The sequence below is a fragment of the Mobula birostris genome, chromosome 3, assembly GCF_030028105.1.
Source record: "Mobula birostris isolate sMobBir1 chromosome 3, sMobBir1.hap1, whole genome shotgun sequence".
Classification (NCBI taxonomy): domain Eukaryota; kingdom Metazoa; phylum Chordata; class Chondrichthyes; order Myliobatiformes; family Myliobatidae; genus Mobula; species Mobula birostris.
Window position 1 is genome coordinate 103,785,469 of NC_092372.1, and position 16,221 is coordinate 103,801,689.

Sequence of the window (16,221 nt, forward strand, 5' to 3'; positions counted from 1 at the left end):
GCTAAATCCACACCAGCCAGCATTACCTAGCATCTTCCTCACCAATGTTCGGTCTCTGACGAACAAACTGGACGAACTAAGAACTTGGACCCTCACACAGAGAAAGCTTATGGATTGCAACGTCATGTTTTTTGGAGACGTGCCTAAACAGTGATGTCCCAAACAACGTGGTGGAACTGGAAGGGCACACGGACTTCAGGGCTTAGAAAGCTGCAACAGCGACAGGTAAAAGTAGAGGAGGTGGTTTATGTATCTATGTGAATAGATCATGGTGCACTAACTCTACCATTGCTGACACTTTTTGCTCCGCTGTTCTGGAATACCTGATTATTAAGTGCAGACCTTTTATCAAACTCAAGAGTTTACATGCATCATTGCTGTCGCGGTTTATGTGCCACCGGATGCTGATGCTAAAGTAGCCATGAAAGACTTCAGGCTAAACACACATACAAACAGAGGATCGAAGAGTATTTCAAATCCTCGGATGCCCAGTGCATGTGGAATGGTATACAGATTATTACAGACTTCAAACCACTTAGTACTGTGCCCCCTTCCAGCTCTGCTTCCCTCCCTGATGAGCTCAATTACTTCTACGCTCGCTTTGACCGAGAGAACAGGGAGGTCACCCTCAAAGCGAATCTCCCGCCTGGTGAACTGCCTCTCTCACTTTCCAACTCTGATGCTTGCGCCAGCCTGACCAGGGTGAGTATACGGAAGGCAGCTGGTTCAGATGGAATACCTGGCTGTGTGCTCAGAGTCTCTGCAGAGCAGTTGGCCGGGGTCTTCGCGGACATTTTTAATCTGTCCCTGGCCCAGGCAGTTGTCCCTAGAAGCTTCAGTGTTGCCACCATCGTGCCAGTGCCGAAGCATTCCACTGCCATGGGCCTGAATGACTCTCGCCCAGTTGCACTCACCCCCATCATTGCAAAGTGCTTTGAGAAACTGGATGTATCACATCTGAAATCCTGTCTGCCCACTACCCTGGACCCCCATCAATTTGCCTATCGCACCAGCGGGTCAACAGAGGATGCCATCTCCACGGCACTTCACTCTGCCCTGACCCACCCGGACAGCCCCAACTCTTACGTCAGAATGCTGTTCATTGACTTTAGTTCGGCATTCAATACTGTGATCCCCTTCAAGCTGATCGCCAAACTTCACCAGCTTGGTATCAGCTCATCCCTCTGCAATTGGATCTTGGACTTTCTGACTAACAGACCCCAATCAGTTAAGTTAGACAACCTCTCCTCCTCCACTCTCACCCTGAACACCGGCATGCCTCAAGGCTGCGCGCTGAGCCCTCTTCTATACTCCCTTTTCACCTATGACTGCGATCCTAACTCCATAATCAAGTTCGCAGATGACACCACGGTGGTTGGCCTGATCAGAGGGGATGACGAGACGGCCTACAGGGACGAGGTCCAGCACCTGGCCACGTGGTGTGCCGATAACAATCTGGCCCTTAACACACAGAAGACCAAGGAGATCATTATGGACTTCAGGCATGCTAGGAGCCACTCTCATGTCCCCATCTACATCAATGGAGCTGTAGTGGAGCGTGTATCAAGCTTCAAATTCCTTGGTGTCCACATTTCCGAGGATCTCACCTGGTCCCTGAACTCCTCCATCCTGATCAAAAAGGCGCAACAGCACCTTTATTTCCTGCGGAGCATCAAGAAAGCTCACTTCAGTCCCAGGATACTGATGGACTTTTACCAATGTACCATTGAGAGCATACTCACCAACTGCATCTCAGTGTGGTATGGCAGTTGTCCCGTATCGGACTGCAAAGCACTCCAGCCTGTGGTGAAAACTGCCCAGCAGATTATCGACACCCAATTACCCACCGTTGAGAACACCTACCATAAATGCTGCCTGGGCAGGGAGAAAAGCATTATCAAGGATGCATCTCATCCTAACCGTGGACTTTTTACTCTCCTCCCATCCAGTAGGCGCTACAGGAGCCTCCGCTCCTGCACCAACAGGCACAAGAAGAGCTTCTTCCCTAAGGCTGTGACCTTGCTGAACCTCACATTACAGCGCTAAGCAGTATTGCACCCATATTGTACTGTCTCAGTACTTTTATATTTATGTGCTGTAGCACTTACTTTTTATTTGCAGTTATTTTGTAAATAACACTATTCTTTGCATTTCTGGTCAGATGCTAACTGCATTTCATTGGCTTTGTATCTGTACTCGGCACAATGACAGTAAAGTTGAATCTCATCTAATCTAATCATTGTCTGGTGCTTGACTTTGCATTCTTTTTATTGGCTTGGACCTTCATGTTCATATCTTGCTGCATCCTGCCTGATTCATTACCACTGAAACTGAATATGTACAATCATTTGCCAATGTCCTCTCTCCAATCTTGCATTGAAGGTAGGTCATTGATGAATTATTTGTTACTGATTGTCATCAAATACAGCTTAGGGATGTTCTGCAGTGGAGGCTGAGATTGGAGATATTTATCCTCTTACAATCACATGTACCCGCCCTTGTCCTAAATATGAGTCTAGCCACTGGCAAACTTTTGCTTTATTACCATTTATTTATATTTTCCCATGGCTCCGTGATGTCTTATTTGGTAAAATGCTACTTTCCTCTTAAAGAACTGTCACTATCACCTCACCAGAGAGATTTAACTCCTTTCTTCGCTTTTGTTTGGATGAAGGATATATTTGTCTCCAAAGGTAAATGGTGCTTGTAGTGAGCACCAGAAAGCAGGCTTTTTGGGAAGGAATATTGTATGAGATGCTTTCTGTATCATTCAACCATGTTTGTTGACGATCACCAGAAAACTGACTAAGAATTATTTAGCCAAAATGTGTCTACCCTTTATCTTATGAACAAGTAATATCTGGGAATTTTTCTTTTGTTTTTTGGGTGGATGCCAATGCTGGAGCTGTGTTGGCAGATTTTCACTAGAAGTAAGGCTGTTTCTGCAATGTGTTCTGATGAATATAGCTGGGGCGTCATTCGGGCCTTTAGACTTTGATACATAATATCCTCCACTTTGATATTTAGTGAAAAGTGGATTCTCTGAAGTGTTAAGCCTATGGATGGATTTCAGGAGAGATTATCTGCTTCGCATTTCTGGTTGCAAGTGCCTCAGTCTCTTCTTTTGGACAAATGCTTAAGACCATTATCACTGAGGATGGAGTTTCATGGTGTTCTCACTTTCATTTGGTTATTCAATTATCCTACATCAAACAAGATTGGTCTTGGAAGGAATGTAGTACAATGACCTAACCATTGGTCATGGATTGCTGAGCTTTGCATGCTGCTTGCCTTGCTTTATCTAACACACACATATATACAATGCAATGCTGTAGCTTCACAAGTTTGCCATTGTGATGGCTTACAGTGTTGCTTGCATGCAAACATTTTGAGTTCCTCTGCTGAGGTGAAGGGCTACAGGCAGAATTAACAAAAGGTTCCAAGTGAGATAATGTGCCCCTTTGCTGTTTGTTTTGTAGTAGATCTCATATTCAAATGAACATGTCATAGTCAGGCCAAGTATTTTTCACTACAGCCTATTTCTCCTTCTGGTAAGAATTCCCCCTACCCTTCCTCTATTCCTTACTCTGACCTTTAACCTTTTGCCACCTGCCTAACACTTCCCCCAGGTGCCCCCCCCTTCACTTTGTCCTATGGTCTACACTCCTATCCTTTCAGATACCTTCCTGTCCAGCCCTTGAGAAGAAGGTGGTGGCTGCATCATGCTGTGGGGATGCCTCACTGCAGCGAGCCCTGGAAGGCTTGTGAAGGTAGAGGGGAAAATTAAAGCATCAGAATACAGGGAAATCCTGGAGGAAAACCTGATGCAGTCTGCAAGAGAACTGCGACTTGGGAGAAGATTTGTTTTTCAGCAAGATATTGACCCCAAGCATAAAGCCAAAGCTACACAGGAATGGCTTAAAAACAACAAAGTTAAAGTCCTGGAGTGGCCAAGTCAGAGTCCAGACTTCTAGAAGGGGGTGAATACTTATGCGATCAATTATTTTGTGTTTTGTATTTGTAAGTAATTTAGATCACTTTGTAGAAATCTGTTTTCACTTTGACATGGATGAGTCTTTTTCTGTTGATCAGTGTTTAAAAAAAAGCCAAATTAAATCCATTCTGATTCAATGTTGTGTGACAATAAAACAGAAAAAGTTCCAAGGGGGTGAATACTTTTTATAGACACTGTATATTAAGTAGTAGGATAAGTAGTGCAAACAGAAATGAAAAAAAAAAGTAGTGAGGTAATGTTAATGGGATTAATGTCCATTCAGAAATTGGATGGCAGATGGGACGATGCTGTACCTGCATCGTTTGAGTGTGTGCCTCCTTGCTTCTGTACCTCCTGTCTGATGATAACAGTGATAACAAGGCATGACTTGGGTGATGGGGACCTTTAATGATGGATGTCTACTATTTGAGGCACTGCTCTTTGAAGATGTCCTGGATGCTATGGAGCTAGTGCTCATGATAGAACTGACTAAGTTCACAACCACTTTGATCCTGTGCTGCAGGAGCCCCCCCCTCCAACCCCAGTTAGAATGCTCTCCACTATACATCTGTAGAAATTATTGAGTTTTTTTGGGAGACATACCAAATCTTCTCATACTCCTAATGAAATATAGCCACTGTTGTGCCGCCTTCATATCTGCATTAACATGTGGGGTCCAGGTTATGTCCTCAGAGATATTGATACCCAGGAATTTGAAATTGCTCACTCTTTCCACTTTTGATCCCTCTGTTCCAATTTCCCCCGGGATCAATAAAGTATAACTATGACTCTATGGGGTCTGGCATATGTTTCCTTGTCTTATCCTTTCTGAAGTCCACATTCAGTTCTTTGGTCTTACTGATGTTAAAATAGAAATGCATAAAAATACAGAAACTAATGGCTGGGCTTTGTTTTACTTTTAAGGTTGTCAGCATTGACGCTGTAAGTTCTGAGTTGACAATGCAATTCTTACAGGGTTGGGAAAAGTGAACTAAAATCACCAGTGCTGATTCAGTAAAGGCTGTTTTTTTTTATTAACGGTAATCACTATGCTGACTGTTGTAGTGTTAAAATCCCAATTTTATATCTCCCATACTAATAATTTGAGGGATTTAATATGATGACTATTGATAGCACTTGCAGAATTTTGGTTATTCATGGTTCATGAGCATTACTGAAATAGGGAGACAATATGGACATTTTATTATCTTCATCAAATTTACCCAAGTACATTTGTATCTTCATAGATCTGTTGGGCAATAAAGAAGGTTACAGTTGTCCACAATGTGAGAGCTGTTTCCGGAGCCAGGACATCTTGGCAGAGCACCTTCAGTCTCTACACCAGAAGCCCAGTGAAGAAAAGGAATTCAAATGTAGGAATTGTGGCAAGAAGTTCCCCATTAAACAGGCCTTGCAAAGACAGTAAGTACAATTAGAGAATAGGCACTGAGGTCAGAACTGCTCTAAATATTGGAAGTAATCTGGGTTAAACATTTGCCAACTCTTGAGCCTTTCATTTCAAATGTCAAAACGACTGGAATTGGATGAGTCCTATGTTGCTTTTTACATTTTGCTTTCTTTCTGTTTTTCATCATATCTCAGCGAGTTCTTTGCATTACTGTATCACCTGGATCAGGTGTCTTGGTGCACTGTAAAAGCACATAAAAATTGACCCTGTTTCACCATTTAATGAGATTGTCACTAATTTGTGACCTGAATTCATATTCGTGCTCATTCAAGCAAGTCTGAATGTTTTTTAGCTACCATAAATTCATCAATCCTAGATTTAAAATGAATAATTAGCAAATGATAAGTGAGATTTATTGTCATTTAACTCCATACACACATATATAATGTATATATAAATGAGACAAAGTTTTTTCAAAGCTAAGTGTATAACACATAACACATGATAAATTATGAAGGTAAGGATAAGATCTACAGATGAATCACACATAAATAACAAACTAAAGTGCATTAATATTAGGTATCATAAGGAATGGAACAGATTAACCAATGACACCTCAAATACGATGAGGCTGGGAGGAAGAAATTGTTTCTCATCTTGACCGTTCTTGTTTTTATGCATCGTAGTCTCCTGCCTGATGGCAGAAAGTGGAAGAGGATGCTGGAGGATGGGTGGGATCCTTAATAATACTAAGGGCCCTGCGTATGCAGTGTTCTTGACAAATGTCCCCAATGAATGGTAGGGAGACCCCTGTGATCCTCTCAGCTGTTCTCACAGTCCTTTGTAGGTGTGATGTTCGACTACTCCCATACCAGATGGAGATGCAACGTGTCAGGATGTTCTCATTGGTGCTCCTGTAAAAGGCAGTTAAGATGGGGGTGGGAGCTTTGCTTGCCACAATCTTCATAGGAAGTGGAGGTGCTGTTGTGCCTTCTTGTTCAGGGATATGATATTAAGGGTCCAGATGAGGTTATCCGTGATGTGAGCTCTCAGGAACTTGGTGCACTTTCTCTACCATTAGCCAACACATACAAATGCTGGAGGAACTCAGTAGGTCAGGCAATATCTATGAAAAAGAGTAACAGTCAACGTTTTGGGCTGAAACCCTTCATCAGGACTGTGTAATACTTTGATTTCCAGCACTTACAGATTTTCTCGTTTGTGATTTAACCATTAATCAATTTCTATTTTATGGGGAGTTCAAAATTTCCCCATCCTCTTTGTGTGGAGGTTATTTATTTTTAACTTCATTTATTTGGGCTTGAACAACCTTTCTAAATTATGAAGCAAGGTGTGTGCTATTTATAAAAAAAACTTAATGGGCATGACCTCATCAGCAGTTGTGGGCGAGTTTTGTTGTGGCTACATTCCACTGCAGGTACCATGATTGATCCCATCATCTCTAGGCTACCTGTGTTAGTTCCAAAAATATTAATTTATTTTTTCAAGTAGGAGTCTTTTCCCCAAATTCTTCCATGAATGTTCTTTCGAGTTAGTCATGGGAAGTAAGTATTTGCCAGTATGACTGGATCCTGATGGCTTTCTCCTGTCTGGTCCTACTGCTATAATTCTGCAAGGAGAGGAGTTCTGAGGTGCGCAGTTCCCACTGAGTTTGCATTGTCACAAGTCTTGTTCTCCTGCTAAGCTGTGTCTGCATGTGCCACACTGTAGTTGCAATGACGCACAGTTTACAGAAGACTTTGAGTGAACCTGCCAGTGTTATTCTATACCGCTGAGAACTGTTTCCATGACTGTGTAGACATGATGTGTATGTGATATCCCTAAGAAGAATCCAGTAATGGTACCCAAATTTGGAGTAATATGCCAAACCCTTATGGGAAATCCAGAAAATGGCAATGGACTGAAACCACTGAGGGACTAAATTAAAAGTTAATTTACATGTTTTAAATAACTGTTGACTACTGTTTGAGTGTATTAAAATACTTAAAACTACTTGAGATAATATTGTTAATTTGTTTGTGTTTTTAGTAGTTTAGAATTTGAATTTTCTAATTGTCAGAAACATTCACTCGTATCACAATTCTAATGGTTCTGGTTAAGCCAGAATTCAATTTAGTCTTTTGGGAAGGGTTTGTTCTGGCTCCACCTATATAACAGAGGCAGAGTTAGGTTGTGCAAGGATCTCTTGACTCAAAGGGCTTTTCATGACCCTTGTTGCCCATTTTGGTGGAGGAGAACTTTTCAAGATGAACCTGAACTTGGAGGTCAGTTGAGCACAGGCACTACTGGCTAACCTCACTTATGAGGGACTATATACAAAGATGTGAATTAGGAGCATGAGTAGGTCCCTCAAACCTTTAAACAAGGCAATGACTGATTTGATTGTAATCTTAACTCTAAGAGTGTGCCTAAGAAGAAAAAGTAGGATAAGACTCACTTATTGGAAGAATATTGTAAGCTGTTTGAATGCCTGAAAATTTTTTCATTCTTCAATTGAGGAAGATTAATATATGGCTATTCAATAGGGAATAAATAGTTTATTCATGTCATTAATTATTTTGGGTTTTGAACAACTTGGACTGTAGGACTGCAGAATATATTGCTTCCTAGTAAGTGTGGGAGGGCTGTCGGACTGATATTCAAGTCCATTGCTCCAGCTGTTTGGGCAGACGTTCACGACATCCTGACAAACATTTAGGAGGCAGAAGACATGCCTAAAGACTTTAGGGATGCCACTATAACCCCACTGTTAAGAATACAGGCAACTAAGTGGACTGTGGTAACCACTGCGGCATTTCTCTCCTGTCTGTAACTAGGAAGATCCTGGCTTGTGTTAACCCACAACTGCTTAATTACCAATGTGTCAGACATGAACATTCCCGAGAGACAGTGTGATTTTTGTCTGGGTCACAGCACCATCGACATGAAATTCTCTGTTTGCCAGCTTCAAGAAAAACGTGTCCAGCAGATACATCGTCTTTATGGATATAACTAAAGTGTTTGATACGACAAACAGAGAGGTACCATGGACAATTGTGTCAAAACTGGGATGCCCACATGAATTTGTCAGCCTCATCCGCCTTTTTCATGATAATATGACTAGCCAAATCCTCGCAAGTGGTGACACTTCAGAACCATTTAACATTTCAGACTGTGTGAAACAAGTGTGTATGCTGGCCCCTGTGCTGTTCAACCTGTTCTTCCCAAATGTGCTGAATGCGCAATTAAAGATCTCAGATGTGGTGTCTGCCTGAAGTTGACCTGTGTCCTATGAGTGCCAGAACAAAGATCATCCTTGCGTCCTTCTACGCCGATGACTGTGCTCTGATGGCTCACACTCAGTCCGACCTTCAGCTATTTGTCAACAAATTTGCTGAAGCCTCGCATTTCTTTGGTCCTACCGTCAGCCTAAGTAAGATAGAAGTCCAATTTCATCCTGCTCCTGTATCCGCTGCTACTAGCCCTCAATCAGTATCGAGGGAATAAGACTGAGAACAGTGGAATTCAGTTATCTTGGCAGTGTCATTTGCAGTGATGGCTCACTGGATGGAGACATCAGCGCCAGGATCTGCAAGGCCAGCCAAAGCCTTGATCGACTGTGATTGTGTGTGTTGAGCCAGCACAACATCCACCCTGTCCACAAAACTAAAGGTGTGCGAAGCTGTTGTCCTCAGTAATTTCCATGTGGATGTGAAACCTGAACCGTATGCGGCAGACACCTCAAACTGCTAAAGGGATTCCATATGCATAATCTGAGGTTGATCCTTGGCATCCGTTGGCTGGACTGAGTCAACAACCCAGAGATCCTTGACAGGGCAGGGACCACAAGTGTTGAGGCCACGATTGTAAAAGCATAGCTTCGGTGGACAGGAGGTGTCATAGACATGAATTCTCAGGCAGCTACTATAAGGTGAGCTTTCACTGAGCAAGAGGAATTGAGGCAGGTCCCGTAAGAGGCTCAAAGACCACGTGAAAGCTAACATTGCATACACTGTGCTTGTACCAAGGTGTCTGGAACAGAGTGCACTAGACTGAAGTGGCTGGTGAGCCTTGGGTAGAACCGGTCACAACAACCTGGAGGAGAAGCACCGAGCAGTACTAATCGCTGCCTGAGAAAGAAGCAAAACAATAGCAGTGGCTCCACTTCTAGTTCCATCACAGTTTTCATGTCCTTCTTGTCATTCACAAGTTGGTCTTAGCAGCCACCTATGTACACAGAACAGAACTGCACAAGTCTAATTGCCATCATTGAATATGACAGACAACCAGTCACAATCACAATTACAGTAAGTGTTTTAGTAAGAGTGAAATATAACACCCCCTGTAGATGTTGGCAATAGTTGTGGTGAGGGGAGGGAAAGGAGATTGCCTTTTTGCTGGAACGAAGGTAGGTAAACATGAAAAAGATCTTTTGAAACAAGAAATATGATGTTACATTTATGGCTTGTACATGCTTTATGGATTTAGCGGACGGACCACCCATTTAAAATAATCCACTTCCTTTGGTTCCTTTCCTTTTCCTGGTGACGCTGTTTGCATATGTTTTGTAGGCAAATAGCACAGATCCATCCTACTAATCTTATATTGTTTCGAATATTATGTTTATTTTACTTTAGAGCATGTGTTTTTTCTTCAAATTTGATTTCTGTTAAAAGAATTTTACAGGGGCAATCCAAAGAATTTGAATATAAACCTTGGATAAGTACTGACTAATTTCACTTCTTCATTTAATTATTGAACTGATCTTATTTGAATGGATCCTTCTTAAAATTCTTTTCATTCATCTAAAGTAAGCGATGCATTGAAAAGACATGTGGCTGGCTCACTTCTGTGGTGCTTCTGATTCAGAAAAAAATTGTTGTAGAACTAATATTGGCCATGTTTCATTTGCTGACTTACAGTTAATTTTTTAGTGCTAGGCATAACAAATGCCTTTGTTGTTAATGTGTCCCTTAAATGTGTGCCACTTGTGGAAGTGATTCCATACTTTCAATGTGATAAAATGTTCATTTCTTGAAAGGAAGATGATTGTTGATTCCAACCACTAAAAGGAATTGTTTACATGGGTCAGTAACCGCTGCACACGGGAATGAGTACAACCCCAGAGAGCTGAGTGGACACTAGGATTCACAACTGGTGTCTATGAAATTATGTCGGACAGTATACACGAGTGCAGATAAGGCAACCAAACAAGGAAGGAATTAAAGGTTTCAATCGTTTGAATGGTGGCCAATCAAATGAAGCTTAATGGGACTCTATTTATAAGTTTGCAGACGACGCACAATTTGGTGGAGTTATAGACAATGAAGAAGGTTGTTTAAAGAATCCGAAGGACATTGATCTGCTTGAAGTTCGATGGAGTGGTGAGAAAATGCAGTCTGGGAGATCAAATTCTGTTTGGACGTACAGAATAAATAGCAAGGATCTTAGGAGTGTTGAGGTGCAAGTCCAAGGCTCCCTGAAAGTAGTGAGTTAAAGTAGTAGTTAGTGTTTTTGTCATTTGGCATGCTTCCCTTCATGGGCTGAGACATTAAGTATAAGAGTTGAGATATGATGTGTTGGTCTACAAAGCATTGGTTAGGCTGCACTTAGTGTACAGTTCTGATTGCCACACTACAGCAAAGTAGGGGTAATAACAGAGCGTGAAGAAGAGGATGTTCAAGCTCAGATTCAAATTTAATTGTCATTCAACCATTAACATGAATAGAGCCAAATGAAACAGTGTTCCTCTGAGGCCAAGGTACAAAGCACAGAACAAGCAGTCACATATAGCACACAGTACATAGAATCAGAATCGCAATCAGGTTTAATATCACTGGCATTTGTCATGAAATTTGTTGTATGTGACAGCAGTAGAAGCAATACATAATAATAAAAACTATAAATTATGGTAAGAATTATATAATATAATTTTAAAAAGTGCAGAAAGGAAAAAACATAGTAAGGTAGTGTTCATGAGAAATCTGATGGCAGGGTAGAAGAAGCTGTTACTGAATCATTAAGTGTGTGCCTTTAGACTTCTGTACCTACTTCCTGATGGTAGCAATGAGAAGAGGGTATGTCCTTGGTGATGGGTGTACTTCATGATGGATGCTGCCTTTTTGGGGTATTGCTCCTTGATGATTTCCTGGATGCTTATATAGTTACGATAGCAAAAAACAAAACATTTTAAAAAAAGTAATAATGTAGTCCAAATTCCAAAGTGTTGTTGCCTGTTGATTGATGGTGCATTGAATGTTGTCTTGGAGCCACATTTCTACAAGAAAAGCCCACAGCTATCTAGAATATAGTTAAAATGAGAAATTGGATAGGTTGTTTTTCTCTGTACTGGAACCTACTGGCTGCGGGATGTAGGGGCTGGGTGGTTGGCAACCGTAAGGACTCATCCACAAATGTGCAATTCAGTGACGATTTAAATGAGTCAATTGCAGGGGATATCCCTTGATGTTCTTTATGTGGGGAACACTGAATACTTGAATCAGAAACAGAATCAGGTGTACTATCACTGACAAATGTCATGAAATTTGTTGTTTTGTGGCAGTGGTACAATTAATACATAAAAATAAATTATTCTGTAAATTACAATAGAAATACTGTATGGATATTAAAAATAAGCAGTGTAAAAGAGAGCAAAAATAGAGAGGTAGTGTTTATAGATCCGTGGACCATTCTGTTGGTGGAGGACAAGAAGCTGTTCCTAAAATGTTGAGTGTGTGTCTTCAGGCTCCTGTGTCTCATCCCTGATGGTAGTAATGGGAAGAGTGCATGTCCTGGTTGGTGGGGGTCTTTTATGATGATGATGCATCTCCTTTTGAAAATGCCCTAGTTTTTGGAGAACCCCATGATGGAGTTGACTGAGTTTACAGCTTTTGCTGATCCTGTGCATTGGTCCTCATACCAGACAGTGATGCAACCAGTTAGAATGCTCTCCATGGTACATCGTGAGACACCAAATATCCTCAAGCTGCCAATGAAATATAGCTACTGTTGTGCATTCTTTGTAATTGCATCAATATGCTGGGCCCTAGACAGATCTTCAGAGATGATGACACCCAGGAACTTGAAACTGCTCGTGCTTTCCACTGCTGATCCCCCGATGAGGACTAGTGTGTGTTCCTTGGCTTCCCCTTCCTGAAGTCCACAATCAATTCCTTAGGATCACTGACATTGAGTGCATGGTTATCGTTGTGACACCACTCAACCAGCCAATCTGTCTCAGTCCTGTACACCCCCTCGTTCCCATCTGAAATTCTGTCGGCAGCAGTGGTCATCATCAGTGAATTTATAGCTGTGTTTGTGCTGTGCCTAGCCACGTGCCTGATTGTGTTTGCAGAGAGAGTAGGGCAGTAGAGCTAAGCCATGCACCCTCAAGGTGCGCTGTTGGTTGTCAGTAAGGGAAAGATGTATTTGAAGTTTATTTCAGATTCCTTCTCACAGGACAGCTCCAGTAAGACATTGGATGGTGGAGTTGAGGCTGGTGGTGATGATGATGATGATGATCCTCATTCACACTGTACATACTCCTCACTGATTGTGCATTATGTGGACAGAAGCTGCTGATTGTGTTTGCATTACATATTCAGCATATTAATGCTAATTGATTTGACACTAGAAATATTTTTAAGCACTATGGAATTTTTTGGCTATTGTATTACTATGGCATTGTTAAGCTTCCTGAGAGCTTAAAACCTGCTTTACAATGAGCTGCAGTAGAAATGTTTGGAACTTAAATATACTGAAAGCAGTTTTTAATAGTATGGTCCTCAGACACATTTCCCACTTAAATTGTAATTATATATTTGTTTTGATGCATATCTGAAATTACTTCTTTGCAAAACCAAAGCAATGGTTGCACTAGTCAGTAATTTTGGAATCAAGTGTCTTCTGTTTGGACAATGATGCAAAGCTACATTACTTAATTGTCTTTTTATGCATTATAAGATAATTGTTGTCTAAAAAAAATTATCTGCTTCACTGCTCAGATAAAGAGAAACACATGGCATGATCAGTGCTGGGTCCATCGTTATTTGTCATCTATATCAATGATCTGGATGATAATGTGGTAAATTGGATCAGCAAATTTGCTGATGATACAAAGATTGGAGGTGTAGTAGACAGTGAGGAAGGTTTTCAGAGCCTGCAGAGGGACTTGGACCAGCTGGAAAAATGGGCTGAAAAATGGCAGATGGAGTTTAATACAGACAAGTGTGAGGTATTGCACTTTGGAAGGACAAACCAAGGTAGAACATACAGGGTTAATGGTAAGGCACTGAGGAGTGCAGTAGAACAGAGGGATTTGGGAATACAGATACAAAATTCCCTAGAAGTGGCGTCACAAGTAGATAGGGTCGTAAAGAGAGCTTTTGGTACATTGGCCTTTATTAATCAAAGTATTGAGTATAAGAGCTGGAATGTTATGATGAGGTTGTATAAGGCATTGGTGAGGCCGAATCTGGAGTATTGTGTTCAGTTTTGGTCACCGAATTACAGGAAGGATATAAATAAGGTTGAAAGAGTGCAGAGAAGGTTTACAAGGATGTTGCCAGGACTTGAGAAACTCAGTTACAGAGAAGGGTTGAATAGGTCAGGACTTTATTCCCTGGAGCGTAGAATAATGAGAGGAGACTTGATAGAGGTATATAAAATTATGATGAGTATAGATAGAGTGAATGCAAGCAGGCTTTTTCCACTGAGGCAAGGGGAGAAAAAAACCAGAGGACATGGGTTTAGGGTGAGGGGGGGGAAGTTTAAAGGGAACATTAGGGGGGGCTTCTTCACACAGAGTGGTGGGAGTATGGAATGAGCTGCCAGATGAGGTGGTGAATGCGGGTTCTTTTTTAACATTTAAGAATAAATTGGACAGATACATGGATGGGAGGTGTATGGAGGGATATGGTCCGTGTGCAGGTCAGTGGGACTATGCAGAAAATGGTTCGGCACAGCCAAGAAGGGCCAAAAGGCCTGTTTCTGTGCTGTAGTTTCTATGGTTTCTATGATCTTGTTTGTTTCACAATTTGTGCAAACAGAACATGGCATGCAGCATCAGAAGAGACTTATCATTTTTTGGCTATATATATTACATTTTAAATTTGTGATTACTAACCCACCAGCTGGATAATTTATTAATGTGTCATATATAGTAGTGTAATGATAAATAACAGTAAGATGGTTGGCAGAAATATTGGGCATCTGAAAGGTCTCTTTGGCATTGTTAGAAATTCACTGTTTACTAACATACTTTCCCTGTTTAATATTACCTGCTAGACCTGCTTTTCATGCATCCAAATCTTGGAATCCAAATTCCGTGCAAAGATTCCACTACTGTCTGTAAGAAGTTTGTACTTTCTCCCCGTGACTGCATGGGTTTCCTCTGTCTGCTCCGGTTTCCTCACCCTTTACATCTGGTTGGAGGCTACGCTTTGTCCGCCAGAGAAAGCAGGATCTCGCAGTGGCAACACATTTTAATTCCACGTCCCATTCCCATTCTGATATGTCAATCCATGACCTCCTCTACTGTCAAGATGAAGCCACACTCAGGTTGGAGGAACAACACCTTATATTCCGTCTGGGTAGCCTCCAACCTCATGGCATGAATATTGACTTCTCTAACTTCCGTTAATGCCCCACCTCCCCTTTTTACCCCATCCCTTATTTATCTATTTGTCATTCACCTACTAACCCACACGTCTTTAATGCCCCTCCTCCCCTTCTTACCCCATCCCTTATTTATTTATTTATTTATTTATTTATTTATCCTTTTTTTTCTTTCTCTCTTTTTTCTCACTCTGTCCCTCTCACAATAACTCCTTGCCTGCTCTCCATCTTCCTCTGGTGCTCCCTCCCCCTTTCTCCCTAGGCCTCCCGTCCCATGATCCTCTCCCTTCTCCAGCCTCTTATCCCTTTTGACAATCAACTTTCCAGCTCTTAGCTCTGTCCCCCCCCCCATCTTCTCCTATCATTTCGGATTTCCCCCTCCCACTTTCAAATCTCTTACTATCTCTTCTTTCATTTAGTCCTGATGAAGGGTCTCGGCCCGAAACGTCGACTATGTTTCTTCCTATAGATGCTGCCTGGCCTGCTGTGTTCCACCAGCATTTTGTCTGTGTTACCAAACTAGTTTTGGTGACCGCAAAGTGAAGAAACAACCATGGGCATTATCACTTCTTTTGTTGGGAGGGTATTGGAGATGAGGCTCTCATTTGATATATTTTGCCAGGTTTGGATTATCTCCTTCAAAGAAATTACTTTTGAAGTTAACTATTTTTATCTGAAAAATAGTGGGTTTACAGCATGCGGTAACAATTGCTTTATACATAAAAATAGGCATTGATGGTTACCAGATAATTTTATCACTGTATTTAAACCCATACTTATTCTTTGACTTTCTAAGAGAGGTCACTAGACTGCAATCTGGATCCAGAAATCCTTGTATTTATGATTAGTTGACATAGAGTTCAGTTGTAACTCACAAGTGAAACATGTTAGGTGAGCTCAAATCAAGAGCTTTCTGCTCAGTAACACACCTCATTATTCCCACATTGTCATCAGGAAGCTCCTTTCTAACATACCTGTTTATACAACAGTCTTTTGATGGTAGAGACTTTTCATGATGCTACTCATTTTAGAGATGTTCGAGTATGTGTGTGTTGTGTGTTCACGCGCGGGCGTGTGTGTGTGTGTGTGTGTGTGTGTGTGTGTGTGTGTATGTTCCTTTAAAACCTTTTGATCATGTTTTACATTTTGTTCATTGTGGTTTTCACGGCTTTGATAAACCTTTCTAAGAAAAATGGGATGTCAG

At 41.4% G+C, this 16,221-nt stretch overlaps 1 protein-coding gene across 3 annotated transcripts in view; it reads left to right on the forward strand.

Annotated features, from left to right (window-relative positions):
- Positions 1 to 16,221, forward strand: part of prdm5 (PR domain containing 5) — a 337,650-nt gene that overhangs the window by 74,990 nt on the left and 246,439 nt on the right. For all 3 annotated transcript variants that reach the window (XR_011885260.1, XM_072251928.1, XM_072251929.1), the window contains exon 5: positions 5,242 to 5,416. Coding sequence is in view for 2 of the 3 variants with exons in the window: in XM_072251928.1 (XP_072108029.1) it covers positions 5,242 to 5,416 (175 nt within the window). In the remaining variant the exon portion in view is untranslated. The remainder of the gene's footprint in view (positions 1 to 5,241; positions 5,417 to 16,221) is intronic.